This window comes from Candida albicans, chromosome 2, assembly GCF_000182965.3.
Source record: "Candida albicans SC5314 chromosome 2, complete sequence".
Lineage (NCBI taxonomy): Eukaryota > Fungi > Ascomycota > Pichiomycetes > Serinales > Debaryomycetaceae > Candida > Candida albicans.
This window is the reverse complement of record NC_032090.1, coordinates 1,508,846-1,535,584: the sequence shown is the minus strand read 5'-3', so window position 1 is coordinate 1,535,584 and position 26,739 is coordinate 1,508,846. Positions and strand designations below refer to the sequence as shown.

The window sequence follows — 26,739 nt, the reverse complement described above, 5'->3', positions numbered from 1 at the left end:
CACCTAAATCATCTATACTCACTAGTACATTTATATATTTACACATGTCTACATATCAAAATTCTGGGTACAGACCTAGAGGATACTCCTCTGGCTACCCGTCTCGTTCAAGAGGAGGTGGCAGCGGCGGCGGAAATAATCGTGGTGGAAGCAGTCGTGGGAGATTTAACAATGGCTATCAACAGACATCTCATACAAGTTACAGACAAAGACAGACACCAGCAACATCATCATATAAAGCTAGACAGAATGTTTATCAGCAACATAGTACACCCTTGAGGAACAACGATTTTCAGATGTGGATGGGTGATTTGGATCCCCAATGGACAGAAGAATCAATTGACAACTTGTGGACAAAATTGGTATCAAAACCTCATCATGTCAAGATCATGAGAGATCGACTACAACCTCTGAAGCCTAGCTATTGCTTTGTGACTTTCAGAGACCAAGAATCCATTGATTTAGCCATACAGAGAAACGGGCAAAAAGTACCAGACTCAAACAGAGTTTTCAAGCTAAACTATTCTGGCAGAAACTCAACGGGAAGTCATGATCGCAGTACAAACCTGTCCAATGAATATTCTATTTTTATCGGGGATTTAGCTCCTGAAGTATCTGACGCCGCATTATATAACAAGTTCAACATGAAGTATCCCAACCAAATCAAACAAGCTAAGGTTATCACTGATTCTTCAACTAGAAAAAGTAAAGGGTTCGGGTTTGTTAAATTTCATTCACCCGATATTATGAACAGGGCACTAAAGGAAATGCAGGGCTATAATATTGGATCCAAAGCTATCAGAGTTGGTTTAGCAGCAGGGTCTCATGTGGATACAAGTTTTAAGCCAGTCACAAAACTAGATCACCACAGAGTTCCTGTACCACAGCTGCAACCAGCTCTAAATCAATTTACTGATCCAAATAATACAAGCTTTACAATTGGTGGATTGTCTGGACGCATCACTGAGAGCGAACTTGAACAACATTTCATAGGGTTTGGGGATTTAGTGTATTGTCGTGTTTCTAAGGACTACCAAACTGGGTATATCAAATTTTATTCACGATCAGCTGCAGAAAGTGCTTTGCTAAACATGTATGGCTTTATGATCAACGATTGCAGGTTACAAATAACCTGGGGTAGTTGTGTTCAAGTTTCCGGTGCCAGTGTAAACTACTTACCCAATGTAGCAGGTGAAATTTACGAAAAAGCTAAAAAATCACCAGCTATTTATCATCACCCTAACTATCCTTATTTACGATTTGATAAACTAAGTAGTGACGAGATTAAAAAACTTCCACAACGTCTTGATGGTAGTGATGTGCTTACTACAAGTCAAATTGATGAATTTTATTTGAATAATAAAAGATATAGAGAAAAGTTGTTGAATGATGCATTATATTAAATAGTTAAATGTATATCACGAGTTTTACCTGGACAGTTTGTTAGCAAGTCGTTTTGGTCATTATATTTTAGCCCACAATACCAGCAGTAGTTGTGGGTTCCCCGTAGATAATTTAGTAGATCCGATAATGTCTGCTCGGTATTTTCAACTTCTCTTTCAAATAGCTGTAGTGTTTCCACTGCATTAAACTTTGCTTTTACTGAACCCACAGCTGCACTCTGCTGTTTCAGAACATAAATTTTTACATATGGTTGCCAAAGACTATTCACTTCGGTAATATCTTCCCCTTCCAAATATTTATCATATTCACCACTTAATTCAAAACATAATTTCATGATTTTCTTCAAATCTCTTAATTCGATTCTTTGTTTGTTCGAATTTGCTAGGTTTAATTTCAAATTTTCAACATCTTCTTGCTTATACTGAAGTGGTTTGAACCCACCCCCTAGACCTTGTCTACCACTTTTTAAAGATACTTCAATTGGTTCTTTAATTGCTGTGGCGGAATTACCCAAAGCATTTCCAATTTTAAACCCCATTCTTTCCATTATTGAGAGACCAATTGATGTGCTTGGGTTCAGAAATAGTGAACAATCTTTTTTATCGATGGCAGACTCCGTTGGTTCTTCGTGTTTGTCATCTTGTAATTGATACTTCATGTAATCTTCATTTTGTTCATTGACAGGAAATGATGGTGGTTGGGGATATTCTGGAATTTTAAACTGTTTCTTCCTCGATTTGAGTTTCAGCTTATCTGATTCAGTTTCAGAATTATCATCAGAATCATCAAACAAAACTAACCTTTTTTTCATTCAAAAAAAAAAAAAACACACTGCAGCAGTTATTGCCGTATTTCGAAGTGACTAGTTGGTTCGAGGTATATTTATATTTGACGGAAAAGACAAGATACCGAATCGTACTTCAGATTAATGACACTGCGGAACTCCCACGAAGAAAGCAAAAAAAAACAAAAAATCTAGACAAAAACCAAACTCAAGAGAAAACACCATTTATATTATTCTTCTAAAGCAAAACTAGAAAGAAACTTATCATATTCAACTTCATGCTACCTTTTAAGAAAGCCGATAGTCCATTTAAATCAAACCCGGTATCACGAGTTGGATCTTCTACTCGGTTGAATCAATTGGGTAATATAAAATCAAATCCAACTACACCTAATGCAGCGTTATATGTCACTTCATCATTGAATCCACTGAAAAATTTGCCTACAAATGCAGCTAACGTTAAACTGAGATTACAAACACAAAAGGATTTAGATGCATTTAAGCAATTACCAATGGTTCAAAAAGTCAACGAATACGAAAGATTACTCAACGAATTATCGGAAGCCGTGTCACAATTCAAAAACGATGAACTACAAGAGAAAATTGGACAAATTATAACTTGTAATGATGTTTTGAAACAACAAATCGAGGACTTGAACAAACATAGAAACTATAGCTACGAGGTAGACAAGCTATCAGACAGAAATAAAATATTAGAAGAGAATTCAAAATTTATATTGAAGGAGTTAGTGAGTTATAGAAACGAACTAAAAAAGTTACCAAAATTACCCAAATCGGATAAAATGGTTAATCGCAATGTTGATGTAGATGATATTTTGAAATATGCTTTTAAATTAGCCAAATTTACCAAGGCACCAGCAACTGTCGCCAATATGCCTTTCCAAATACATCCAAACAACTATGTATGGCCCGCTGAAGATTCATTGAGACGCGGAATGTTAGCACAAGCATCTTTACAAGCAGAAGAAATAATACGACACGAATTGGGAGAGACAGATAAGGAAAACTCTAATGAAGTGAAGACTGAATCCAAAGTTGATCATGATGACGATGACGACGATGAAATGGAAGATGTTAGAATATCGAATGAAAATACAAACGATGAACAAAGATCTAAACCACCTGCGGCTAGTGAACATGACACAAGTAAGAGAAAAGAGGAACAAAATCAACAACCAGTGGATCTTAACTTGGACTTGTTTGATCCTGACGACGAATACTCAGATTGATCAAATTGTATATTGGCAGGTATAAAATGGATTACTTTACTCCTTTAATGGTAGTTATAATTAATTTTGTAGATTATATTACTATGTACACCAATTAATTTTTCCTATTTCCAAATATTTCATTAGGATGTTTAAACGTTCCTTGTGCTCTTTCACTACCTAAAATACAATCCAATTCCAATTGCTTGGAATATTTTTCACCACTTTTCAAATGGGATTTAACCAAATCAGCTAAGCCTTCAATAAATGTCTCATTACCGTTCAATGATTCTGCACGCTTTATCTTGTGTGGATTTGTGGCATCTTCTAAGATCTCAATATCCAATTCATGCAAAGTTTCGATATGATCGGAAGTGAAAGCAACAGGCACTAAAACAATCCCCTTGATGTCGTCTCTTTTTTCAAGTTTGTCAATGATCTTAGAAGTTTGTCCACCCAACCAAGGCTTTGGACCTACTTGAGATTGCCAAACTAAACGATATGGATTGGAAAATTTGAGTTCTTCCATGATTTTATAAACAGTTGCTGCCACTTCAGCAGGATACGAATCTCCCAAGTTGACAATTTCCATAGGTAACGAATGAGCAGAAAATAAAATAACAATGTCGTCTCTGTCTTGTGGTGGAAATTCAGCCAACTTTTCTTTGATGTTATTGGCAAATGCTTTTACTAAACCTGGTTGTTGCGGCCATCTGTCAATAAACGACCAATCAATGGTTCTTTCGGGATCATGGATCAATGTTTGACGATACAATTCATTCATGGAAGAGCCAGATGTCGAGTAGGAGAATTGAGGATATTGAGAAAAAGCCACAGCTTTGGTGACACCATCTTTCTTCATGTCATTCAAGGTTTCTTCAGTCAATGGGTTGGCGTATCTAAATGCAACATACGGTTTATGTGGAGCAGTTTCAGGTGACGTTTTGTCTAAAATCTCACAGACTTTTTTACATTGGTATTCTGACCATTTTCTGATAGGTGAACCGCCACCAATTTCTCGATAATGCTCTTCAATTTTTGGTGTACGTCTTTTAGCAATGAATTTGGCCAATATATTTTGGAATCGTCCAAACGGAATCAAATCTCCATCGGAAAATAATCTGAGCAAAAAATCATATGTTTCCTCCACCTTTGAAGGACCTCCCATATTCATAAAAACAATCCCGGTTGGAGGTTTTGAACTGTTGGAGGAATTGAACCGGAAGAATCCTCTTCTGGCAATGCAAGTGGGTTTGAAAGTACTTCTAAACATCATCAATAATACTAAATGTAGCGTAGCGCAGAGTATTCAATACAAAATTCAAATTGCTAGCAAAAATAATCTTATTCCAATTGAATGATATTTATATCTTAGAAGTCTTTTGTTTTTTTAAAATAACACGTCAAGAGTTTATCACTGGTAAACTTATTAGTCACGAACGTGTCAAGTATTTAAAGATTTTCAAGATAAGTGGCGAAAACAGGAAAAAAAAAAAAGAAAGCAAAGCAAGAAAACTAAAAACTTAAATTTTTACTATTAAGATCTAAAAAAAACAAAAAGTGAGAGTAGAGAGACGTTGAATGATGTCTTTTTCTACCCAAAATCTTCCTGTTATTTGATTGCTGAGTCATTAACCAATGGCAGCGAGGCCAATTGTTCATGAGACGTCTTTCGATTACAACTAGAATCAAAGAAAAGTCCATCCTACTCTTTTCTGTCTACCTTATACACAACAAACAAGACACCCTCAATGTGCGATTGTCGTATTTAACATTTCTCACGTTAACATTCCCCATTCAAACCAAATCAAAGAAGATCTTTCTTCTCGTTGTTTAATTTCTTTTTTAATATTTTTTTTTTTGGATTCATATTTTTATTTATTCATTGATGTATAAAACATTCTTAACTTTACTTCTTATTTCTTGTGACTTTTCCAGGTTTTTTTGCGTTATTCTTCATTTCAATATAATTGCTATAGTCAACGTGCTTTCCTTAGTTTTGCTTGTTGAGTTTTTCTTTCTTGAATTCTTCCTTTTTGGTATTGAATATATCATTAATTTCATTAGTAAAATTATTATAAGCGTCTTTCAACCCGTCAAAATCATTCTCAGTAATAGACCCTCTACGTCCTCTAAATGAAGTCCATGCTTTACGCAAGTGCTGTATGTCATGATCAACTTCCGTTTGATCAAAATCCGTAAACACGTCAAACGGAGGCAATCCAAGGGCTGGGATATCATAATCTTGCCCTAGTTTAGCACCAACAGCTTGTTCAACAATACTTGCTTCCTCATTATTCAACTTGTATTTATCTTCTCTTGATTTGCGCTGTTGTTCTCTGTACGATGGTTGCAACGATTTGAAGAATTTACTCACGGATTTTGCAAATGGGCCACTGAAAGCGAAAAATGATATTGCAATAACCCATAACAACCAGTAATACACAGTAGCCCAACATTCTAACGATTTTGTAAATCCTAAAATCACAAACGGTTGAACAAAAAACCCAAATGCCAATTGGGTGTTAACCCAACATACAAAATCATAAACAATTTTGGTGGGCTTAGGTGTCTTCCCATCGGCTTCCAAAAATATAGGTCTAAAGTTTCTTCGATAATATTTACCAACAGTTTGCATTAAAGCACCAACGACAAACGTCAAATAGTACCCTGGCCTAGTACCGTGCCAGAATGCACTTGTAGTAAATGTGAAAATTGTACTCTTGAATCCTGGTTTCTTGCCAGGTTTTGCAACTCGCAAATATACGTAATTTTTCAACCATATGTTCGTGTTTTGATTCCAAGCCTCCAAACAAGCGTGTACATTCTGTCCGGTTTCAAATGACCAAGGATCTATATTTTGAACTCTATTCCACTTGAACTCTCCTGTTTCCGGATCCACACCATTGTATCCGATACCACACAAAATACAAGCACCTTCTGCAATTGTCCAAATAGTATAGTATTTTAATCTAAATGTGAATCCTAATATCCACATGTAAATGATTCGGTAAAACAAACCATGATACTGTACAAATTCAGGAGAAAACATGTATTCCATAGTGACAAACTTGTCACTTTGAAGTAACAAGAAAGCCCAAAAGAACCCCAACAGAAACTTTTTAAATGCTTGGACACCAGATCTAGGTATTCTTCTTTTGTTTTTCCCGGGTCTTTTGTCTTGGGGAACATCATCAAACAATGTGCCATGGATGAACTTGTCATAATCAGCATAATCAAAAGCTGGTCCAGTCAACAATGATGCATAAAAAAACACATAACCAATGTATGGCAACACGTTTGGATGCTTTGTAATAGCCCTGGCCTTGTTGAAATCATTCAAAGTCAGTCTTGGTTGTTTCCCATCATGTATATTCCAACCAAATGCTGACAATTTCATTACTAAAATCATTTGAGCACCAGTAATATCAATCAGCTTAGGGTCGTACTCTTTGAAAAATTGTAAATGAAAATGGCTATAAGCCATATGAATCATCAAAAATAAAAAGTTTATCCATGGCATTGATTTAGTCCGTACATATCTTGTAATAAAGTATGATCCTGTTGCTGAGATCAAAAGTGTTGAAATACCAAAACGTAAATCACAAATACCAAACACATAAAAACAAGAAACGGCTACGTTGTAAATGTTTTTTAACGTATAATCATGATCTGGCAATCTTTTGAAAATTATACCGAATGGGAAAGATAACAAAGTACATATTAAGATCTTTAAATTTGCCTCATCTAGACCAGATACACTCAGCAATTGAGATATCCCATTTTGAATAATTGAAATCATGGTTGACTTGAATCAATTGAGATTGTTAGTTCTAGAGCAACTTGGCTGGAATGTATTAGCTCTTGTTGTTGTTTCTTTGATTTCAAAGGTTGAACAGTTACAATATACAATAGCGAGACATAAACGACAAGAAAAAAAATATAACGACATATATTCACTGCAACATATGTTGGATACTTCGGTAACAACACGACTGTAACAAGTCATAGAAATTTATCACTATTAAATCTTTGCTATAAAACAAAATTACTAATGTTTGGCCAGAACCAAGGTAAATCCTTCTTCCAAGGCAGCAGTGATAGCATCGTTTTTGTAGGGTATGGTTTGCAACACAAAAGCCACATCTTGCCATTGATTTTCCAGTTGACATTTTGGCAACCTTGCCAACAACTTTTCTGCCAATTGCTTCTGATGCTTTTCTTTATCGATGAACCCAACCAAGAAACGTATAATCCTTTTCATCTCATCTTTAGCCAAAGTTTCATCGTTAGACAACCCACTGAAAATATCAATAAATCCATTGTAAATTGCATTGTCCTTGGTAGCCAATTCTGCAAAGAATAATCTACACATATCACTTATACTTTGATCTGGATTCTCCAAACACTTGGCCATAGATGACAATTGACCCTTTACCTTCACTTGACCAGCGAGAATTAAAAATGTGACTGTCATCAAACATGTTCTTTGCACCATAATATTCTCATCTGTAAGACGACTGTATATGTATTCCGTGTTTTCATCAACAATGTTATTGAAACAAACTGCCACATCTCCCAAACCAAGTACACAGTTGCATCGGGTGACAGGATCATCTGATTTTTCCATAATTTGAAGTAATAGTGGTAAATTTTCCTCACAATATATTGATGAAACACACATCAATTTAGTCAAACAAAGCACAGCAGAACGCTGTAACCTCAAGTTTGAAAACTGTTTGGGGTGTGCACAAATTTCTTTCACCAAAGGTCCAAATCTGCCCAATAATGAATAGTCGCCATAGAGTAATTCTCGTTCTTTAACATGCACAACAGCATCAGCAAAATCATCTTCAGAAGTACCTCCAATCATTTCCAATTCGTTCTCTCCCTCTGCTTCTTCTTGAGCATCTGCAGCAGTACTACTATTGTTGGAATTTGCGGTACCCTTTTTAGATTCAGCTTCATGTTTTTTTTTTTTGAATTGACCTTCAAGTTTTTCTAGGAAAACAATTGTCTTAATGGCTACATGCCCAACAATAAATAACAACTGAGATAATGCAACATCCGGATTTTCCACAGAAGCTCTATTGTCACCGAAAACAGCAACTGCTTTAGTTTTGATGACATCCGAACAAACCCTGTCTGGCTCCGACGAGAGTTGAAAAATTGCATCAATCGCTTCTTCACTAATAGAATACCATTCTGGGTTTTCATTGTAGTCAATTAAAATTTGTTTAAATTTAGTTATAGCTTCTTCTTCTCTTGGTATTTTGACCATAGTAGAATTCTTCTTTGCATCTGCTGGTATAACACGTTGTAACGCAATACATGTATACCTACCAAGGATCAAATCATCTTTACCTTCATCGCCCAATCCAATATTCAATAAGGAGTCAAATCCTTTAATAGCAATTTGATTGTCTTCAAGAGAAAGCATCCCCAAAATAATAATGGCTCCTCGTTTCTGTCTCCTCACCTCCTCACTGCGATCACTAAGGTTATAGATTTGCCACAATACGTTGATGACTTCAAAATTGATCATCATTGCCGCATACATGAGACCCAACAACTTCTCTAACGAAGCCAAATCAGCTACAGACGCTTTCAATGTCAAACCAATCAAATTCTTGGCAATATAAGTAGCTTTCTCAATCTTGCTGGCAGAATTTGGAGCTATCAAGAACAATGATTTGTAGCAATCAATGAGATGAGCAGGTACTGATTTTCCTTCATCAGAAGACCCTTTCATCCAAACCAAATGAAGCATCTTTCTAATACCAACATGGGAGTTTTCAACTCCGTACGCATCTGCCAAAACTAGGAAATCCATAGCATCTATCGCCTCATTTCTATTCTTTGAAAATAATAACCCAGAAATAACGTCGGTTCCATGTTGGACAGCTTCAACAAAATCCACAGCATCTTTATAATAATTGGCTGTTAATTTGACCCTTGCCAAGACAGTTGCATCAGGTAAATTATCATTGAAAGATGATGTGTTAGCGACAATATCACTTTCACCTTCACGGTCACCTTCTTCCAGGACATCCTCTTTGTCAATATCCATAGTTGGTTCATCTTTCTTAGTGGCTTCTGCTTGTCCGTTCAAATTATTCTCTTGTTCTACTTTATCCAGTTCATCTCCATCATCTTCAACGTCACTAGTATCGGATTGCTGTTCAGGCCCAGCTTGGACATCTGCAGGTATATATTTCATTAATTCAGCTTCTGCATCTTTTAATTTTTGTTTCCAGAATGTCAATGCCAACTGAGTTCCATGTGAACCTTGAAATTGGTGATTAAGTATCAATTTAGACATCAATTTAATCGCATTTCTTCTAACCAAAGTACTTCTATCTTCAAGTGACCTTACCGCCAACATCATCATTTTCTGTCTTCGTTCAGTCAATTTGACTTTTAGATCAGCAACTTTAGACAATGCTTGGAACGCTTTTGTACGCACATAGGGATTCTGGTCCAAGAATCTCTCTTCCAACAAATTCAAGAGTTTGGCAACCTGGTGTCTATAATAGTCTGCGTCTTCATCCTCACCTTGATCTCTAGTACTGTTCTTTAGAATATCAACAACAATATTACCGCATGCTTCGACTACAGAGCATCTTAACGTTTGATTACTATTATCCAATAACTGGGAGATACTTGTCATCTGACGCAAAATCAACCTTGGACTCAACTCTGATAGCTTGATAAGAAATTCAGATACTGCTTTTGGACCATTTGTATCGTTTGAGTTGAAATGCGTTTGCGAAATCTCTCGTAAGATTTCTTCAGTTAAAACCATATAATCGTATTTTTCAGTTAATGTATGTAGTAATCCTGCCATATACTGTGGCAAATGAGCATAGTACGTAAGACATTGAATAATGGAGTGCTGAAGCATCGATCCATGTTTATGTTTGGTGACCGCAATACACAAGGCCCTGAAAATCAATAATTTTATAGGAACCAACTTCATTCTCTCGGGGCTCTCCATCAAATTGATTATCGGTCGTGAAAACAATTCCACAAATGAATCTCTCTCAGGGGTTGTAACAAACACTTTACTTAAATCAAGGCTCAAAACAGTTATTACAGCAGTTAAACCGTTCTCGACTTCGGTACAATTTGATTTCCACCTAGCCAAGACTTCTCGAGGTACAGATTTCTGCGATCTTGCATTACCAACTTGTGAGAAATCCTCTTTCCCGAGATATTTCAAAAGAACAAACATCAAATAACCATACCTCTCTAAAGTTGATTTGATTGTATCAACATTATCATGAAAATCACCACTTTGGAGCATGTTACCATATGATTGCCCCACTGCATTCAAAGAAGAAGTAACAAGATACGCTAGCTGATGACGCTTTTTCTCTTCTAATTCTCTAAACCCATGTGTCAACTCAATAAGATCTTCCAATAATTCCTGGTTAAAATTTAGGGATTCTGGATTGTTTGCCAATGAATCTGTAATTGATTCTAATTTGGAATCCACGTCAGAAAACTCTATTTGATAATCCTTATCAACATCAAACGCGTTAAAATATGATGAGAGGCTAAAATCCATTGGTAAGGGAAACTATCTCTATAACTGATATGATTTGTTTTAATCTAGAGGAAAAGGGCCAAATGATTCTGACCAAAAACTAAATCCAAAAAAAAAAACAACACGAAGATGTTGAAATCAAAACAAATGTGAGCCAGAAAAAAAAAAGAGAAGACTTCACCGCGCGGTTTCGTCCTAAAAGATAAATGAACACCACCACTTCTTGTATACTACAAATCTAAATTATCCGAATCATTAACTAGTTTAACAAATACCTATAACTACATCTATTCATTTCCTAATTTAATCTTTCAATTTTGCATATCCTTTTATTACAGCATTTCTCGTACCCATTTTTTCATCTTCAATTGCGCCTAACAAATCTTTCATAATAATGGAATTACCTGACCTTATTTCTCTAAACCTAAGGCCATTATCACCACGTACTGAAATAATAGGACTTTGGTGTTTTCCCGAGTCCTTTGATGAGCCACCACTTGATTTACCAAAGTCTGACCCACCGCCTGCTGTAGCACTTGAAGTCATCCAACTATATTTCTTTCTCCCGGGATTCATAGTCATCATTGCAGCTGTAGCATTTGCTGCACGATGTAATGTTTCTTCAGCACCAGCTTTTGATTCACCATTTTCGTCATTTTTGGATGCGTCTTTGGTGCTTTTTTCCAACCCCAACATCACTCTTTTATTCACTCGTTTCTCTTCCATTTCCTTTTGTTTTAAGGCCAAGCTTCTCAATTCTTTTGAAATTTCTGATCTTGGAACTGAACTACTTCCTGACTTCTTATTAATAACAGGTATTCCCCTTCTCCTGTGGCGTGACAAGATTATCGTTTTTGTTGCTAGATTACTTAACCAAGTCTCACAAGCAGCTGAAATTAATTCCAACATCTCACCATCCATTAAGAAATTCTGTTGAATTCCATTTTGTTTAGCCACTTTATCAATAAAGGCAGCTAAATGGTAATTGTGTAGAAATGGAGGCAGTTTGCTGGACCTGATCACACTTTTTAGATTGCTTGCCATACCCTCTGCAGATTTTCTATTTAATTGTTGTTGTAATAATATCTCTTCTTCTTGTTGAATATCAACTCCTGCAGCAGCAATCGCATCATTTAATTTAGAAGTATCCTGATCACGTTCCTTTGAGTTTGATACATTGGTGGTATCGATCGGTGTTGCTGGTGCTGGTGCTGGTGATGTACCATTTGTTTCAGTTTGTAGTAATTCCACCGGTAAACTATTAAAGTCAGACTCCCATGAGCTCTGGTTTTCCGTGGTAGTCTCTGTTTTAGATTTCTTATTTGGTGAGCTGGAGTCCTCACTGTTTTCTAATTGTCTCTTCAAATTAGAGGATTCTTGAGGTGTACTTGTCATGGATTTATGTGATATAATTCGGTGATTTCAAGATTGTTAATAATTGAGTTTTCCTTAAAAAAAGTAATAATCGTTGTGTTTTGGGGAATTGAGAGCTAAGGTGAGGAAGGGGAAAAAAAAAGCAACAAAAAATTGTGCGCATCGACACTACTCGAAGCCCAAGTTTAACACCATCAAAACTTCCAATGCTACTGAAACCTGTAGATTATACCCTGGAACAAGAACCTTACTATTATCAAAATAATCATCAATATCATGTACAGAAATGATATTTATGCATCCTTTTTGGAAACACTTTTGTGTCAGTGTATATCAGTGTGTGTATGTGTAAAGTATTTTATATTATATGTATATACCATTTTTAATCAACGCAGTAGTACCACATATTCTCATGTATCAATATGCTGACAAGAAGTAGCTATTAATTTACTACAATCCCCCAAATATAGCATATATTTGGCGTTCTTTCACATCAAGCTTGGGCATCTGGTAGCACCGAGGTTTGGAAAGCACTTTTTCTACTCTTCGCATTTGGGATGAGCAGAGTCGATGTACATAAAAAAAAAATCATAAAAAATCTGTATAAAGAACAGAATATAATTATTACAACACACATCTAATAGAAACTGTTCAACCTTACTAATCAAGTATTTCATTAATGTCCAGTGTTGCTTCCAAAAAGATAATAACATTTGAAGGGCACAGGAATTTCAGATTAAGATTGGTGCTAGCCACATTATCTGGAAAACCTATCAAAATTACTAAAATTCGTTCTCAAGACTTGAACCCAGGTTTGAAAGATCATGAAGTTTCTTTTCTTAGATTACTAGAAGCCGTAACCAATGGATCCCATATTGAAATTTCATATACCGGTACAACAATCATTTATAGACCTGGGATTATAATAGGTGGAGATCTTACCCACAATTGTCCTGATACAAAATCTATTGGATATTTCATTGAACCAATGTTAATGTTAGCCCCTTTTTCGAAAAAAAAATTCAGCATTATTTTCAAAGGATTGACTAATATAGCAGGTAATGACACTGGAGTTGATGCCATTAAATGGGGGTTATTACCAGTAATGGAAAAGTTTGGTGTGAGAGAAGTTTCGTTACATATTTTGAAGAGAGGATCAGCCCCCTTGGGTGGAGGAGAAGTGCATTTGTTATGTAGCTCTTTGATTCCACAACCATTGACTATTCACGCGTTGGACATTCCCAAGTTCTCTGCCATTAGAGGAGTTGCTTATTGTACAAGAGTTTCCCCATCGATTGTTAATAGAATGATTGATTCAGCAAGAGCAGTATTGAAGCCAACAGGATGCGAGGTTAATATCACCGCTGATGTCTGGAGAGGAGAAAATTCAGGAAAATCACCAGGGTTTGGCATCACCTTAGTCGCTGAGCTGAAGCGTGGATGGAGAATTGTTACCGAGAATGTTGGTTCGGCTGGGAGTTTACCTGAAGATTCTGGTGAGTTAACAGCTTACCAGTTACTCGAAGAAATATCAAATAGTGGAGTTGTTGGAAGATACCAGTTGCCATTAGCACTTGTGTATATGACTATTGGAAAAGAAGACATTGGTCGTTTGAAAATCCAAAAAAGTGAGATCGACGAGAATTTGGTGTCCGTGCTCAGAGATATTCAAGAAGTTTTTGGCACAGAAGCTTTCTTCAAAGATGATGCAGAAGAGCTTGATAGTGATGATAAATTCATGACAGTTTCTATCAAGGGAGTAGGGTTCACCAATGTTTCTAAAAAAATAGCTTGAATGGGAGGTTTCTCGTTTTCATCTGCAATAGAGTTTTGTTCTTTCTTTTGTTATGTACATGCTCTTCATTTTGTATAGTGAACACGCTACATTTGTCAAAAAAAAGTGTGTCTTACAACATCTAAGTGAACTAATAAAGAAACAAGACTATTTTATACATAGAGTGGATGCAGCTTTATATGATAAATCAAGATACTCTAATCATAACTTTATTTTTTGATTTGAAAATTCCAAGTTGACCTGAATACTACTAAGTTGTAGAATGGTTAGAGATTCATCCGGGATGGCCGGCAGTTGCACATTATACATCGAGACATTTATCCGATTTCTATCAAAAGTCACACAAAACCAATGTTTCTCTATCTTTGCTTTTATTTTTTCTGTTTTGCTTACATTTTTGTTTTTCCTTGCTTTATTTATAATCTCCTAGATTTCTCTTTACTGGAAAACTTACTAATAATTTCATAAGATCCGTGGGATGACTATAGTGTACACATCTGAATGCCACAGACTAAGAACACAAATCTTTTGAAGTTTATATTTGAGAGAAAAAAAAAAAAAGAGTAACAACTTTGCCCTGATTCATGAAAAGTATACAGATTCATTGAAAAAATTTGTTTTAGCTAACTTGAACTTTCTACATACATGAGTGAAGAGAATCCGCCGCAGCAAGATCAACAGGCGCCAAACGTATCTGATAAACCTCAGGGAGATCTGTTAATAACTCCTCGTGAAACACATTTCCACAATGTATTCGTGAAATATTTGATAATGCTTATTAGTGCCTTGGGATCAGTTATATACACAACTGTGCTATGTACTGGTTCTATACTCAATCATTGGTTTGATATTGTTAGTGGAAGGGAAAAGACCGTACTTGCAGATATTGAGCAAAGAAGTCACGGATATGTGCCTCGAGAACCATACGATGAATTGTCGAAAATGAAACCCACTAGTGATTTACAGTATTATTTGCAACAGTTGAATTTGGATTTGCAAGAGTACAGGGTTACCACATGTGACGGGTACATCTTAACCCTACATAGAATTATTGATCCCAGGGAGCTGGAAGAACAGAGGCAGCAAAGAAAACCTGTTCTTTTGCAACATGGTTTATTGTCATGTAGCGGGACATGGATAGTGAGTGGCAAGAATTCATCAGGATACTATTTTCATGAGCAAGGCTATGATGTTTGGATGGGAAATAATCGATCGTGGTTCATACCGCAACACAAAACTTTGAGTGGGAGTCTTTACAACAATGAACAATACTGGGACTGGGGAGTGCAAGAATTGGCGTACCATGATTTACCGGCTCTAATATCAACAGTTTTGGCGAATAAGAAATATTTCCAAAAATTGGTTTTATTGGGGCATCTGCAAGGTGGACTCCAGAGTTTTTTGATGCTCAAGAATCCACGTTTGGGAGAAATACACGAGAAAGTTGAGCTCTTCTGTCCATTGGCTCCTGCAGTATATCCAGGAAAGTTATTCTATACTCGTCAATTCATTAAATTTATTAATAACCGTAGTGAATTCATGTGGTTGATATTGTTTGGATGTTGTGCATTTTTGAGAAATTTGTGTCTTGTGAGACACTACATTGCAAGTTCATGGTTGTTTGGGAAGTTGTCGTACTACATGTTTAAGTATTTGTTTGGATGGACTGGGAGAAATTGGGGACCATATAAAAAAGTGTGGCATTTCTGTTTCATTTTCAATATGAGTTATGCATCGGTAGAACTAATGAAGTATTACTTGTCAAAGCATTCCGATTGTGGGTTTACCACCTTGTTACAACCAAAAGCTGCCTATTCGAGTGATGCACATTTTACCGAGAATGTCACTGACGACAAAAAAAGTTATTTCCAGTTTGACACTACCTGGTTCAGTGGCATTAAGGTTCCTATGATTGTATTTATAGGTGACGAGGATTTTTTGGTAGACGGAGAAAAAGTTGTTGCACATATGAGAAAGTATGAACCCGGATATAGAGAAGGAAGTAATTTTGAGGCAGTTTCGATTCCCACTTACAATCATCTTGATATCGTATGGGCAGAGGATGTTATTGGAACCATTGGATATACTATATGTAACAAATTAAAACAAATGAAAGCTCGCGATGTGCAAGAGGGGCTTACGCTGGAAAGTAAAGAACAGGCTGTTACCATCCCGGAAGGATCTTCCGGTCATCACCAACAGCAAGAAGAAGTGGGTTTGAACGAAAAGATTGTGCTGGTATCAGAAGATATACATGATACTGAACTTACAACTAAAGTGAAACATAACTTATCGGCAGATATCCCGCTCACAGAAACTAGAAAGCTAACTACAACCGAAGTATTCTAAGAACAGGAGTACCTTGTAACAAAAAATCTGTCGTACCAAACTTTTTACTCTAATTGTATCCAATAAAATTGGCCAACGCTACTAGGTGTTCAACAAGAACATGTATGTTTAATTATGTCTAATTGTTTATTTATTTATTGATGAAAACGTTATTCTTTCCTCATCTGTTTTTTATGTATTTGTAATGGGTCATTAAATTTTAACTGAAAACAAGAAAAAGCAGTAACTTGACGAGGATCCATGTAACGTTTAAAAATACAAACCGTGAAACTTAATCGTTATGATACATTAATATGAACACTGTTGTAATTATTTAAGCTTCATTGTGGATATGGTTATATATGGTTGTGATACCATGTTATGAGTGTCTGAAGAACATGTGAACTCAGTAAACACATTTTTTGGTATATATGCAATTGTATCGTTTTAATCATAATCCTTTGAGAGGAAAGAGGATTGAATCTTGGTACTAGTGGTGTTGTGGTTGTGGTATTAGGTCATTGAAAAGTGAAGATCACTTTCGCATTTTTAACAGTTGTTGCATATAAACCAACCCCACATATACATAAACAAATATCTGCAAATAAATGCAGGAAAAGCAACGGTAGTTGACAGAAAGTATCTCACGTTTATAAAACGGTCAAGATTGGAACCTGTAACCAGACGCATCCAACCAGACATTTAGTGTCATCTTGCTACTGCTAAAATCTATTGTGTGGAGATACTCTTATAAATAAAAGTATCATGTTTTTATTCAGATCCACACAATATAAAAGCTCTTGTATTTGTTGTATTGAAAAAAAGAAAAAAAGAAAAGTGAACTTGAAAAACTTTAACAAAACAAAAACCACGCTATTTGCCTTTAATTGACGTTTTTCTCAAAATATATACACCAATGACGAAACTGCCTATTCCAATTTGGTTAGACTGTGATCCAGGAAACGATGATGCCTTTGCTATCTTATTATCCTTGTTTGACAGTCGATTCCAACTTTTAGGTATTTCCACAGTACATGGAAATGCCCCAATTAGCATGACAACACACAATACATTAGGGTTACTAGATCTATTGCGTGTCTATAATAAAGTTAAAGTCTACAAAGGAGCCGAATTCCCACTCAAAGTACCTTCAAAGTTTGCATTGGAAGTACATGGAAAGAATGGATTAGCCGATATAGAATTTTCTGAAAATTCAATCAATGAAATTAGTCAAGACATGGATTGTATTGAAGCTATGAAACAAACAATAGACTTGAATTCCGAAAATATCAATCTTGTATGCACAGGTACATTAACAAATGTCGCCAAACTAATTACAAAATACCCAGATGTCACATCACAGATTAAATGGGTCTCCATAATGGGCGGAAGCTTTGGGTTTGGCAATATTACTCCCTATGCTGAATTCAATTTTCATACTGATCCACATGCAGCCAAATTAGTAATTCAGGAATTAAGTAACAAGGTTATTGTATCCCCATTGAATTTTACCCATAAAGTCATTGCCACTTCGGAAATTAGAAAACATATGTATGACGACAATAACGAGAAACGAAGTTCTCCAATAAGAAATGTTTTCTTTCGTATTTTGACATTCTATTACAAAGTGTATGCTGCAAATGGATTTTTGGAAGGCCCACCAATACACGATCCATTGGCTGTCTATAGCTTGCTTCCATTTTTCAATTCATTTGAACAATATGGATATACCTGTGCGCAGAAGAATATTGATATTATTACTGAAGGTGTTAGAATGGGTGAATCGGTGATTGTTGAAGGAGGGAATACTGACAAAGGAGTTTATATTGGTGAAGCGATAGATAACAAAAAGTTTTGGGATAGTATTTTATTGGCTCTTCAAAATGCGGATTTACAAACAAAGAATTGATAGAGAGAAGAAACGGAAAAAAAAAAGAGTTATAATATTAGAGAGTATGACTTGATTTATAATAATATATGTAAAAAAATAAAAATCTGATAGTGTTTACCTATCTTAATCTTAAATATCTGCACCTTCTTCTTCAACAGGGACAGTAAATGCACCAGCTAAATAAATTGCTGGTTCGTCGACATTGTGATGTTGGTAGCTCAAAACACCAACACCACCAGCATCCAAAATTAATTGGGGATTGGTGCTTAACTCACGTTTAACCCATCTTGCAACAAGACATCTTAATATATGACCATGTGCAACAACAATTATATCAGATGCCACTCCTTTAGCAAGAGCTTCACGGTGAATTTTTTGGATCTTCTCAATAAAACGATCCAATCTTGCTGCAACTTCATAATGTTGTTCACCTCCTTCACACCCTTTACCCCAAATAGTCCACTCCAGATCCTTATCTAATCCTTTTTGCTTTCTCAATTCGATAATTTCGTTTGTTTTTAAACCTTCGTATTCACCATACTCCCATTCTCTCACATCTTCATCTATTTCAATTGGAATTTTATCCTTAATTTCTGGATCAACTTCTTCTAATAGCAATTGTGAGGTACGTTGTGCTCTCTTCCTTGGAGATACAAAAATATGAGTTAAATTTTCTGGTTTGATCATTTGTAAATTACCAGGACCAATAAGACCTTTACCTGTATTTCTCATTTGTTTGACACCAAATGGAGTCAAGTCGAGATCGGTTCTTGAAGTATATTGACCACTCTTGGACCATTCAGTTTGACCATGACGGACAAAAATTAATCTTGGACAAGGACTTTTTGTCATTATATTGTTTCTTTCTGGCTTTGCTAAAAAATGGAATATGAATGAAAAAAAAAAAAAAAATCTGAAAAAAATGAACCCTCCTGTAATCGGAGCACACGTTGAAGAAGATTAAAAAAAAATTTGGACAAAAAAAAATCTGGTAGTGGTGAGGTTGCAACATTTTTAAAATTGACAGCATCGCCTGCCATATTATTATTATTGTTTTCTATGAAGGGAGAAAAAGAAACCACACATATACATGCATATTCTCTACACGAACAGTTCCTATACATGTGATTAATAAAATGAATAATTTCTAATATATCAACTAAATACGATGTACGAATAAAAGTACACCTCTCTAACAGTAACTCGACTACTGATCAACCAACATACCATTGACTAATCTATCATACTTCCAACTTGTTTCTGAAATATCAACTGGCAACTCAACTATACTTTCCTTGTCTGCGTCATATTGATTTAACACCGTCAATAATTTACAAACAGGCTCGACGTACCATCTATCACCATTGATAGCAAACCAACCCAAGTGGCCACCCACACTGGTTGTAATTAAGCTGACATATGGATTCAAATTCACTTCTGAATATGGCAAAGACCTAGACCCAACAACTGGATCATCCAAAGAACTCAAAATGACCATGGGCACTCTCACATTTAATAATCTTTGAATGGGACTAGCCTTTCTGTAGTATTCATCTGCTGAATTTAACCCAAACATTTTTGCAGTAAACTCGTTGTCGAATTGCTTTAAGAATTTAATTTCGTTTCGAGTGGGGTCTTCTTTATATTGTTTGACCAAATCATTAGCCAATAAAATATGATGACTATTCAACAATTTCAATAAATTGTTAGCCATGGTGGGGGAGTAAATGTAATGACCAATCACAGATTCACGCAATTGGAAACTTCCATCCACAAAGTCCCAGGGACATCCAATTGCTACTGACCCTTTGATTTGTGGGCTTGCATGTGCTCCTTCTTGCCCTAAATAATTTGCAAGTATAGCAGCTCCCAATGAAAAACCCATCAAGAAAACTCTTTTTTGGGGCCACCTTTTTGAGACAATCTCATTGATCACATATCTCACATCATTCGTCCACAAGCCGTTATACAATTGAGGAGACGTAATGGTGTGGTTGGCACAGCCACGTGAATTAATCACCATGGCATCGAATTCAAATGGTGGTTCAATAATTTTGTCAATAACTGCTCGCAAATACGCTTCATATGATCCTCCCGACAACCCATGCAAAATAATCAATAAAGGCTTCTCGTCATCACTGATCAAATCTTCGTTAGGGTTCTTGAATTCAGTACGAGGTGGAAGTGGTCTTGTTTGAGATTCAGGCTTGTACTGCTCGTGGTTCAAATCTGGACCAAGTGACAGGTTTACAGCATAATCTAAAGCAATGGTACTCTCACCTTTCCACTGGTCGTAATACAATTGATCTCCATTGGGTAAAGTGTAAGGTTTATTTTCAATTGTTATGATTTCTCTTTTATAGTGAACCTCGTGTTGATTCTCAAACTTGTTTAAAGCGGTATATGCTGTTTGTGTATGACCAGAAGAAAGTAATGGGTTCACAAAAAAGGAATATTTGGGGCTGAACTCAGGGATAGCAGTTTGAATCATTTCAGGTATAGAGTTGGGTAATTCATTATCCGTGCCCTTGGAAGTTTTCTTTGGTTTGAATTTGTTAATCAAATTTGAAGTTGTGTTGTTATTAGCTTCATGAGATGAGTTTGAACGTGGTTTAAATTTGATAGGATTTTTTGAGAAATGACTTTCTACTCTTGAGACAAAAAACCCTGACATTATGCTTGTAAAGAATGATTGGAATAAATCAGACCAGATGGACAAGATTGTACAATAATAAAAATTATACTCAACCAGAAGCACAACCAATAAAATCAAAAGAATTAAGGGTTAAAAAAATAGTCATGATTGCTTGTGATTCAATAAAGTGAAATACAGAAAAAAAAAATGGGTCTGCCGAAGAAATGCACAAAACAAAATGATTTTTTCTGTTTTAAATCCGAAATAACTACCCCAGCCATTGTGTGTAGTTATAACGTACTAAACAAAACCAAGGTAGACAAAGAACTACAAATAGGAGGTGACCTAATTTCAAGTTTGTAGTTATTAGTTATTCTGGTGTTGTCTACATATCGTGACAGTGTGATTTATACACAAGATATTCTCTACGGAAAATCACCATATCGTTTGCCGAGCTTATCAATCGCTAGTATTAAAATTGTGATAGCGGTGATTTGATTACTCATACCTGGCACCACTTTCAATCATTTCAATTCTTTTCATCCGTATCAATCAATATTTGTATTTACTGCGCATCAAGCCCAGGACTTTTGTAAAAAAACTACTCATCTGCAGTAATATTATGTGATAGTTCATCTCGACTACTCTACTATTCTTGTAACTCTTGGTGTATTCCAATGCTCCCCAGCTATAATTAATTTTATAGCAAGCATAAATCCAAATTGGTGCTCGTTGTTTCCTAATTGAGAAGTCTAAGTACAAGCATCCTTTGATAGTAGTTATCGTCAGATTGCACGACCGATATACTGGTCGATGATGATAAGAAGTAATCCTTTACACATTTATTATTAATACACAAACAAGACTACAGAAGTGTCGCCACAGTATCACCAATCCAGATTTCTATTCCAACAACACTATTTTACCTTGATTATTCTTGCTCTAGCACTGATTCTAATTACTACATTGGTGATATTTATTTTTTAATCGCTATTTTTTCTTGTATCTTCCCCCACTAATCAAACAACAACAACAACCACACAAAAACCAAAAGATATGTGTGTGAGATTGCGTGTACAAATCCTAAAATTTGCCTCTCAAATTTGCTCTTTTCTGTTTCGTTCCACACTTGCCTTATCCATAGTCGCTTATCCTCTCGCCCCCCTTGTATCTTTTCTTTCTTTGCTCCTATCTCTCTCTCTTTTTTTAAGAAAAAGAACATTTTATATATATTACTTTCTTTTCTAGTACACCAATTAGCAGACAACAACATCATGCAGTTATCATTGTCTGCCTTAACAACCGTAGCATTAGCTTTGACTTCTTCCTTAGTCGACGCTAAGGCCCATAGCATCAAATTATCCAAATTATCAAATGAGGAAACTTTAGATGCCTCAAACTTTCAAGAATACACCAATTCGTTGGCTAACAAGTACTTGAACCTTTTCAATACCGCACACGGGAATCCTTCCAACTTTGGATTACAACACGTATTGACCAACCAAGAAGCTGAAATCCCCTTTGTAACCCCAAAGAAGGGAGGTAAATATGATGCTCCATTAACAAATTACTTGAATGCTCAATATTTCACAGAAATTCAAATTGGTACACCGGGTCAACCATTTAAGGTTATCTTGGATACTGGTTCCTCAAACTTATGGGTTCCTTCCCAAGATTGTACTTCATTAGCGTGCTTTTTACATGCTAAATATGACCATGACGCATCCTCGACCTACAAAGTCAATGGTAGTGAATTCTCAATTCAATATGGTTCTGGTTCTATGGAAGGTTACATATCCCAAGACGTTTTGACTATTGGGGATTTGGTTATTCCTGGCCAAGATTTTGCTGAAGCTACCTCCGAACCAGGTTTAGCATTCGCATTTGGTAAATTCGATGGTATTTTGGGTTTGGCTTATGATACTATTTCAGTCAACCATATTGTTCCACCAATCTACAATGCCATTAACCAAGGCTTGTTAGAAAAACCACAGTTTGGTTTCTATTTGGGTAGTACCGACAAGGACGAAAACGATGGTGGGTTGGCTACATTTGGTGGTTACGATGCCTCCTTGTTCCAAGGCAAGATCACTTGGTTGCCAATCAGAAGAAAGGCTTACTGGGAAGTTTTGTTTGAAGGTATTGGATTAGGCGATGAGTACGCTGAATTGCACAAAACAGGTGCTGCCATCGATACTGGTACTTCCTTGATTACATTGCCATCCTCATTGGCTGAAATTATCAATGCCAAAATCGGAGCAACCAAGTCATGGTCAGGTCAATACCAAGTCGATTGTGCTAAAAGAGACTCTTTGCCTGACTTGACCTTAACTTTTGCTGGTTACAACTTCACTTTGACTCCATATGATTACATATTGGAAGTGAGTGGATCATGTATTTCAGTGTTCACTCCAATGGATTTCCCTCAACCAATTGGTGACTTGGCCATTGTTGGTGATGCCTTCTTGAGAAAGTACTACTCCATCTACGACTTGGACAAGAATGCTGTTGGTTTAGCACCATCCAAGGTTTAGGTGTTGTTTTCTGTGTATGCGTGTGTGTTTTTTTACACGTATCATTCACAAACATTCTACAATTTAGTAGTATGATCTGTGAGATGCAAAATAAGAATTGTTTGGTTTTATTCTACTTTCAAATAAAATATGTATAGATAAAATGAGTTTTCAAAAGGATTTACGAAACTAAAATCGGCTCTCTTTTATTTTTTCTATCATTTCTAAATATAGATTTTTTGAAATACTATCCTGTGGATAGAGACCCCTAATGAACTAGATCAATATCAACCGTAAACTGAATTTTATTTAAAGTTCATAGAATTAAAATTGAAATGGCTGGCTCTCCAGCACTTTTGATTTTTTTTTTCTTGTTGATCAGCAGAGTGGTAGCGCCATTTACAACCAGCCATTTTTTCTGAAATTCATGTATGATAGTTTGCAATTTTCAAAAAATCAATGATCGGATCAAATCAATTGCACTTTCTGCGTATCTGCTGGTGATGAGATACTTGGTGTATATCTTTTTATGTTAGTATTTTGCTATTTTTTATTATATTTCCGTTTCATTTATACATGTGAAAACATTCATTTCGTCAAAAATTCTAATTCTTAATTGTGTGCATATTGATGGTCTTTTTTTTTTGGGTTTTCTCTCTGTTACAAACTTTCTTTTGCAAATTCAGCACATACAATTATCTTTTGTCATCGTCTAATTACCTACAGTTAACATTCCCTGAAAAACGTAAATCATTTGTTGACATGACGATACAAGCCCTACCACTGACTGCCCTTGTTGAATATAAAAACAACACACAAGAATCATGGAACAAAAATAGAAAATCAAATACAAAATCAAATACAAAATCAAATACAAAATCAAATTCCCCAGTAAAACCAGCAGCAAACTTGGTCCTACCACCGCTCCCACCACTTCCTCCTTCGACTCCACCCAGTAAAATAACTACTAACAACTCTACGCAACCCACGATGAGTCGAGCTTCTTTGACCCGTTTGGAGGTTGAATCAGGCTCAAGCAAATCATTGCCAATTTCATTTCCTTACTACTTTTTGGACCAAGGTGACCCAGAAGATACTTTTAATTTATGGCAAAGACAAGAAGATTCGTTAACTAATATTAGTAATAGAAAAGACGAGCATTTACCTTCACAATCACCCACTCCTCAAGTTGACACAGAAAGAATCGACAGCACCAAGAAATTGAACAACGACGAAGTTTTCAACCCAGTACCAAAAAGATTTTCTCAATTTATCATCGATCAACAAAATCCATACGTTAGTCAGAGATTGGATAATTTGTCAACTATTTCACCATCAATGCAAAGCGAAAGATATATAATGAGAAGCTTGACTCCGTTAACAGGAACAAATAAAAAACGTGCTGGGCTGCTGGTGATGAATCCCGAACAACAGGAGAATAATAGCAAGAGAACCTCGGACGAGTTGATACCACCTCGAAGAGAGATATCCGATTCTATGGGTTCTCAAGCAACAATATTTTCCACGAGACAGGAATTACACAATGTTCCCTTGGTCAATAGAAATGTGAAAAAGAGCAACACTATATTCCGAAGAAGAAACAATAAGTCGAAACGTACTAGTAATGTCAGAGTTCAGACATCATCAAGCGATGCCTCAGTTCTTACAAGAAAGAATGCCATCAGATCAAAACAGGGGAGTTGGTTATATAGACTTAAAGTACGTCTTCAAAGAATGGTTGCTAAATTTAAGTTTTATAGTTTTAAAGTATCCTCAAGAAGATCAGCTAGCATCAGACGGTCAAAGTCGACAAAATTGGTCCGCAAACATCGAGAGAATCCCCAGAACAGAGATATGAAAAGAATTCAAAGCATACGTGTATCGTCTTCACGTTTCAATCATATTTCAAGCCCGTTAACTAACCCACATTTGGGGAAACAACCTGTTTTCCAAGTTGCTACCATTGATGACAATTTGAAGTTTTTAGCTGGGGCCCCTAAAGAGAGTGTTTATATGGGAAATAATAGGAGTGAATCACAAGGGAAATTGAACCATCTATCAGAGTACATTCAACAACAAGAACAAAATTATATGCAGAAAATGATAGATAATAAAGCGACTAGTGAAACAAGCAAACTGATTTTACCATCTCCAGACTTTAATGATACTCGAAGCGAATTACTAACCGAGTCTGTAACAACTCATGTTAAGACAATAGACGAGCCTCTGTCCAGACAGCCCCCAGCACCTCCTCCGCACTTAGATAACAGTTTCAATAATATTAATATGGGCAGCCGCAATGTTTCATTGGCACAACAACGTGATTTGCAACATCAAGTACATTCGCACTCACAAAATGAAGTGAGACAGTATGAAATTGCTGAATTATGGAATAGTTATTTGAAGCAGGTACTTTTCAAAAGAATCCTATTACGTCAAGAAATAAATATGTTTCAGAATTTTATGGCTACTTTGGCCACCTCTAACAACCAACCAAACACGAGACACAATATTGCTGAGTCAACTGTTGGGACATCGTCATATAATGAGTCTTCCATACTGGCACCTCTTAAATCTATGAGAGGTGAAAAATCAGTTGTTTCTTCATATTGCAGCCATAGTAGCAGATGTCAATCTAATTATTCGTCGTCTGATAAACAGGATACTGCGTCAGTATACACTACTGGGTCCAGTGAGTCTAATTTGGAGACAAAAGAATACAATTATGAGGACGAAGAATTCAACAAAAAGGTTTTGAATAGAAGATCAATGTTGGGCGAGATGTTAGAATATCTGTCAGAAGAGGATGATGAGAATGTTGAAGATGACGAATCAGTTGCCTCACTACAGAAAACGTATTCTATTGTTAGTAGTGGGAAACACTCAGATGTGTTGCTGAAAACATATGGTACTGTAATTAGAAGAAGTAATTCAAAACCCAGTTCACCTTTGAAAAGATCATTTGGTTTGAATCACAGTCTAAGTTCTATAGTTAGTTAAATGAGATAGGTTTAAATTTTAACAAACTTCTGTTTCTTTGTATTTTTTAAAAAAATATTTTTTATTTTTCGTAATTCAGTTAAATAATGGTAATTTATATACAAGAATACTATACTCGAAACATATGGAAATGTGATATTCAAAGGCAGAAAAATGGATAAAAAGAATAGATTATAACAACAATTATATATATACAAAATGGACAAATGTCAGTATTCTACCTCTAATATCTCATGT

The 26,739-nt window shown here is 35.9% G+C and overlaps 14 protein-coding genes across 14 annotated transcripts; 7 read left to right on the top strand and 7 right to left on the bottom strand. All coding sequences in view use genetic code 12, as the record gives it.

Annotated features, from left to right (window-relative positions):
* Nucleotides 1-44: 44 nt before the first annotated feature.
* Nucleotides 45-1,403, top strand: CAALFM_C207520CA (uncharacterized protein; the record flags this gene model as incomplete). Its single annotated transcript, XM_708040.2, has 1 exon — nt 45-1,403. One exon carries the CDS (start codon nt 45-47, stop codon nt 1,401-1,403), a length of 1,359 nt encoding a protein of 452 aa, XP_713133.2.
* Nucleotides 1,400-2,215, bottom strand: CAALFM_C207510WA (uncharacterized protein; the record flags this gene model as incomplete). Its single annotated transcript, XM_708041.2, has 1 exon — nt 1,400-2,215. One exon carries the CDS (start codon nt 2,213-2,215, stop codon nt 1,400-1,402), a length of 816 nt encoding a protein of 271 aa, XP_713134.2.
* Nucleotides 2,216-2,466: 251 nt separating this feature from the next.
* On the top strand, nt 2,467-3,438 carry MED4 (Med4p; the record flags this gene model as incomplete). The annotated part of the gene is made up of 1 exon (XM_708042.2): nt 2,467-3,438. One exon carries the CDS (start codon nt 2,467-2,469, stop codon nt 3,436-3,438), a length of 972 nt encoding a protein of 323 aa, XP_713135.2.
* Nucleotides 3,439-3,532: 94 nt separating this feature from the next.
* Nucleotides 3,533-4,693, bottom strand: HEM15 (ferrochelatase; the record flags this gene model as incomplete). Its single annotated transcript, XM_708044.1, has 1 exon — nt 3,533-4,693. The coding sequence occupies one exon, from the start codon at nt 4,691-4,693 to the stop codon at nt 3,533-3,535; it is 1,161 nt and encodes a 386-aa protein (XP_713137.1).
* A 717-nt stretch (nt 4,694-5,410) lies between these two features.
* On the bottom strand, nt 5,411-7,219 carry LPT1 (lysophospholipid acyltransferase; the record flags this gene model as incomplete). The annotated part of the gene is made up of 1 exon (XM_708045.2): nt 5,411-7,219. The coding sequence occupies one exon, from the start codon at nt 7,217-7,219 to the stop codon at nt 5,411-5,413; it is 1,809 nt and encodes a 602-aa protein (XP_713138.2).
* A 249-nt stretch (nt 7,220-7,468) lies between these two features.
* On the bottom strand, nt 7,469-10,987 carry YCS4 (condensin subunit; the record flags this gene model as incomplete). Its single annotated transcript, XM_708047.2, has 1 exon — nt 7,469-10,987. The coding sequence occupies one exon, from the start codon at nt 10,985-10,987 to the stop codon at nt 7,469-7,471; it is 3,519 nt and encodes a 1,172-aa protein (XP_713140.2).
* Nucleotides 10,988-11,269: 282 nt separating this feature from the next.
* Nucleotides 11,270-12,361, bottom strand: TAF4 (Taf4p; the record flags this gene model as incomplete). The annotated part of the gene is made up of 1 exon (XM_708049.2): nt 11,270-12,361. One exon carries the CDS (start codon nt 12,359-12,361, stop codon nt 11,270-11,272), a length of 1,092 nt encoding a protein of 363 aa, XP_713142.2.
* A 658-nt stretch (nt 12,362-13,019) lies between these two features.
* On the top strand, nt 13,020-14,135 carry RCL1 (rRNA-processing endoribonuclease; the record flags this gene model as incomplete). The annotated part of the gene is made up of 1 exon (XM_708050.1): nt 13,020-14,135. One exon carries the CDS (start codon nt 13,020-13,022, stop codon nt 14,133-14,135), a length of 1,116 nt encoding a protein of 371 aa, XP_713143.1.
* Nucleotides 14,136-14,780: 645 nt separating this feature from the next.
* CAALFM_C207440CA (sterol esterase) lies at nt 14,781-16,484 on the top strand (the record flags this gene model as incomplete). The annotated part of the gene is made up of 1 exon (XM_708051.2): nt 14,781-16,484. One exon carries the CDS (start codon nt 14,781-14,783, stop codon nt 16,482-16,484), a length of 1,704 nt encoding a protein of 567 aa, XP_713144.2.
* An 895-nt stretch (nt 16,485-17,379) lies between these two features.
* Nucleotides 17,380-18,372, top strand: CAALFM_C207430CA (trifunctional uridine nucleosidase/nicotinamide riboside hydrolase/nicotinic acid riboside hydrolase; the record flags this gene model as incomplete). Its single annotated transcript, XM_708052.2, has 1 exon — nt 17,380-18,372. The coding sequence occupies one exon, from the start codon at nt 17,380-17,382 to the stop codon at nt 18,370-18,372; it is 993 nt and encodes a 330-aa protein (XP_713145.2).
* Nucleotides 18,373-18,483: 111 nt separating this feature from the next.
* Nucleotides 18,484-19,206, bottom strand: CAALFM_C207420WA (sedoheptulose-bisphosphatase; the record flags this gene model as incomplete). Its single annotated transcript, XM_708053.2, has 1 exon — nt 18,484-19,206. The coding sequence occupies one exon, from the start codon at nt 19,204-19,206 to the stop codon at nt 18,484-18,486; it is 723 nt and encodes a 240-aa protein (XP_713146.2).
* Nucleotides 19,207-19,561: 355 nt separating this feature from the next.
* On the bottom strand, nt 19,562-21,028 carry CAALFM_C207410WA (putative carboxylic ester hydrolase; the record flags this gene model as incomplete). The annotated part of the gene is made up of 1 exon (XM_708054.1): nt 19,562-21,028. One exon carries the CDS (start codon nt 21,026-21,028, stop codon nt 19,562-19,564), a length of 1,467 nt encoding a protein of 488 aa, XP_713147.1.
* Nucleotides 21,029-22,263: 1,235 nt separating this feature from the next.
* Nucleotides 22,264-23,523, top strand: APR1 (proteinase A; the record flags this gene model as incomplete). Its single annotated transcript, XM_708055.1, has 1 exon — nt 22,264-23,523. The coding sequence occupies one exon, from the start codon at nt 22,264-22,266 to the stop codon at nt 23,521-23,523; it is 1,260 nt and encodes a 419-aa protein (XP_713148.1).
* Nucleotides 23,524-24,132: 609 nt separating this feature from the next.
* CAALFM_C207390CA (uncharacterized protein) lies at nt 24,133-26,502 on the top strand (the record flags this gene model as incomplete). The annotated part of the gene is made up of 1 exon (XM_708057.2): nt 24,133-26,502. One exon carries the CDS (start codon nt 24,133-24,135, stop codon nt 26,500-26,502), a length of 2,370 nt encoding a protein of 789 aa, XP_713150.2.
* Between the last annotated feature and the right edge of the window lie 237 nt (nt 26,503-26,739).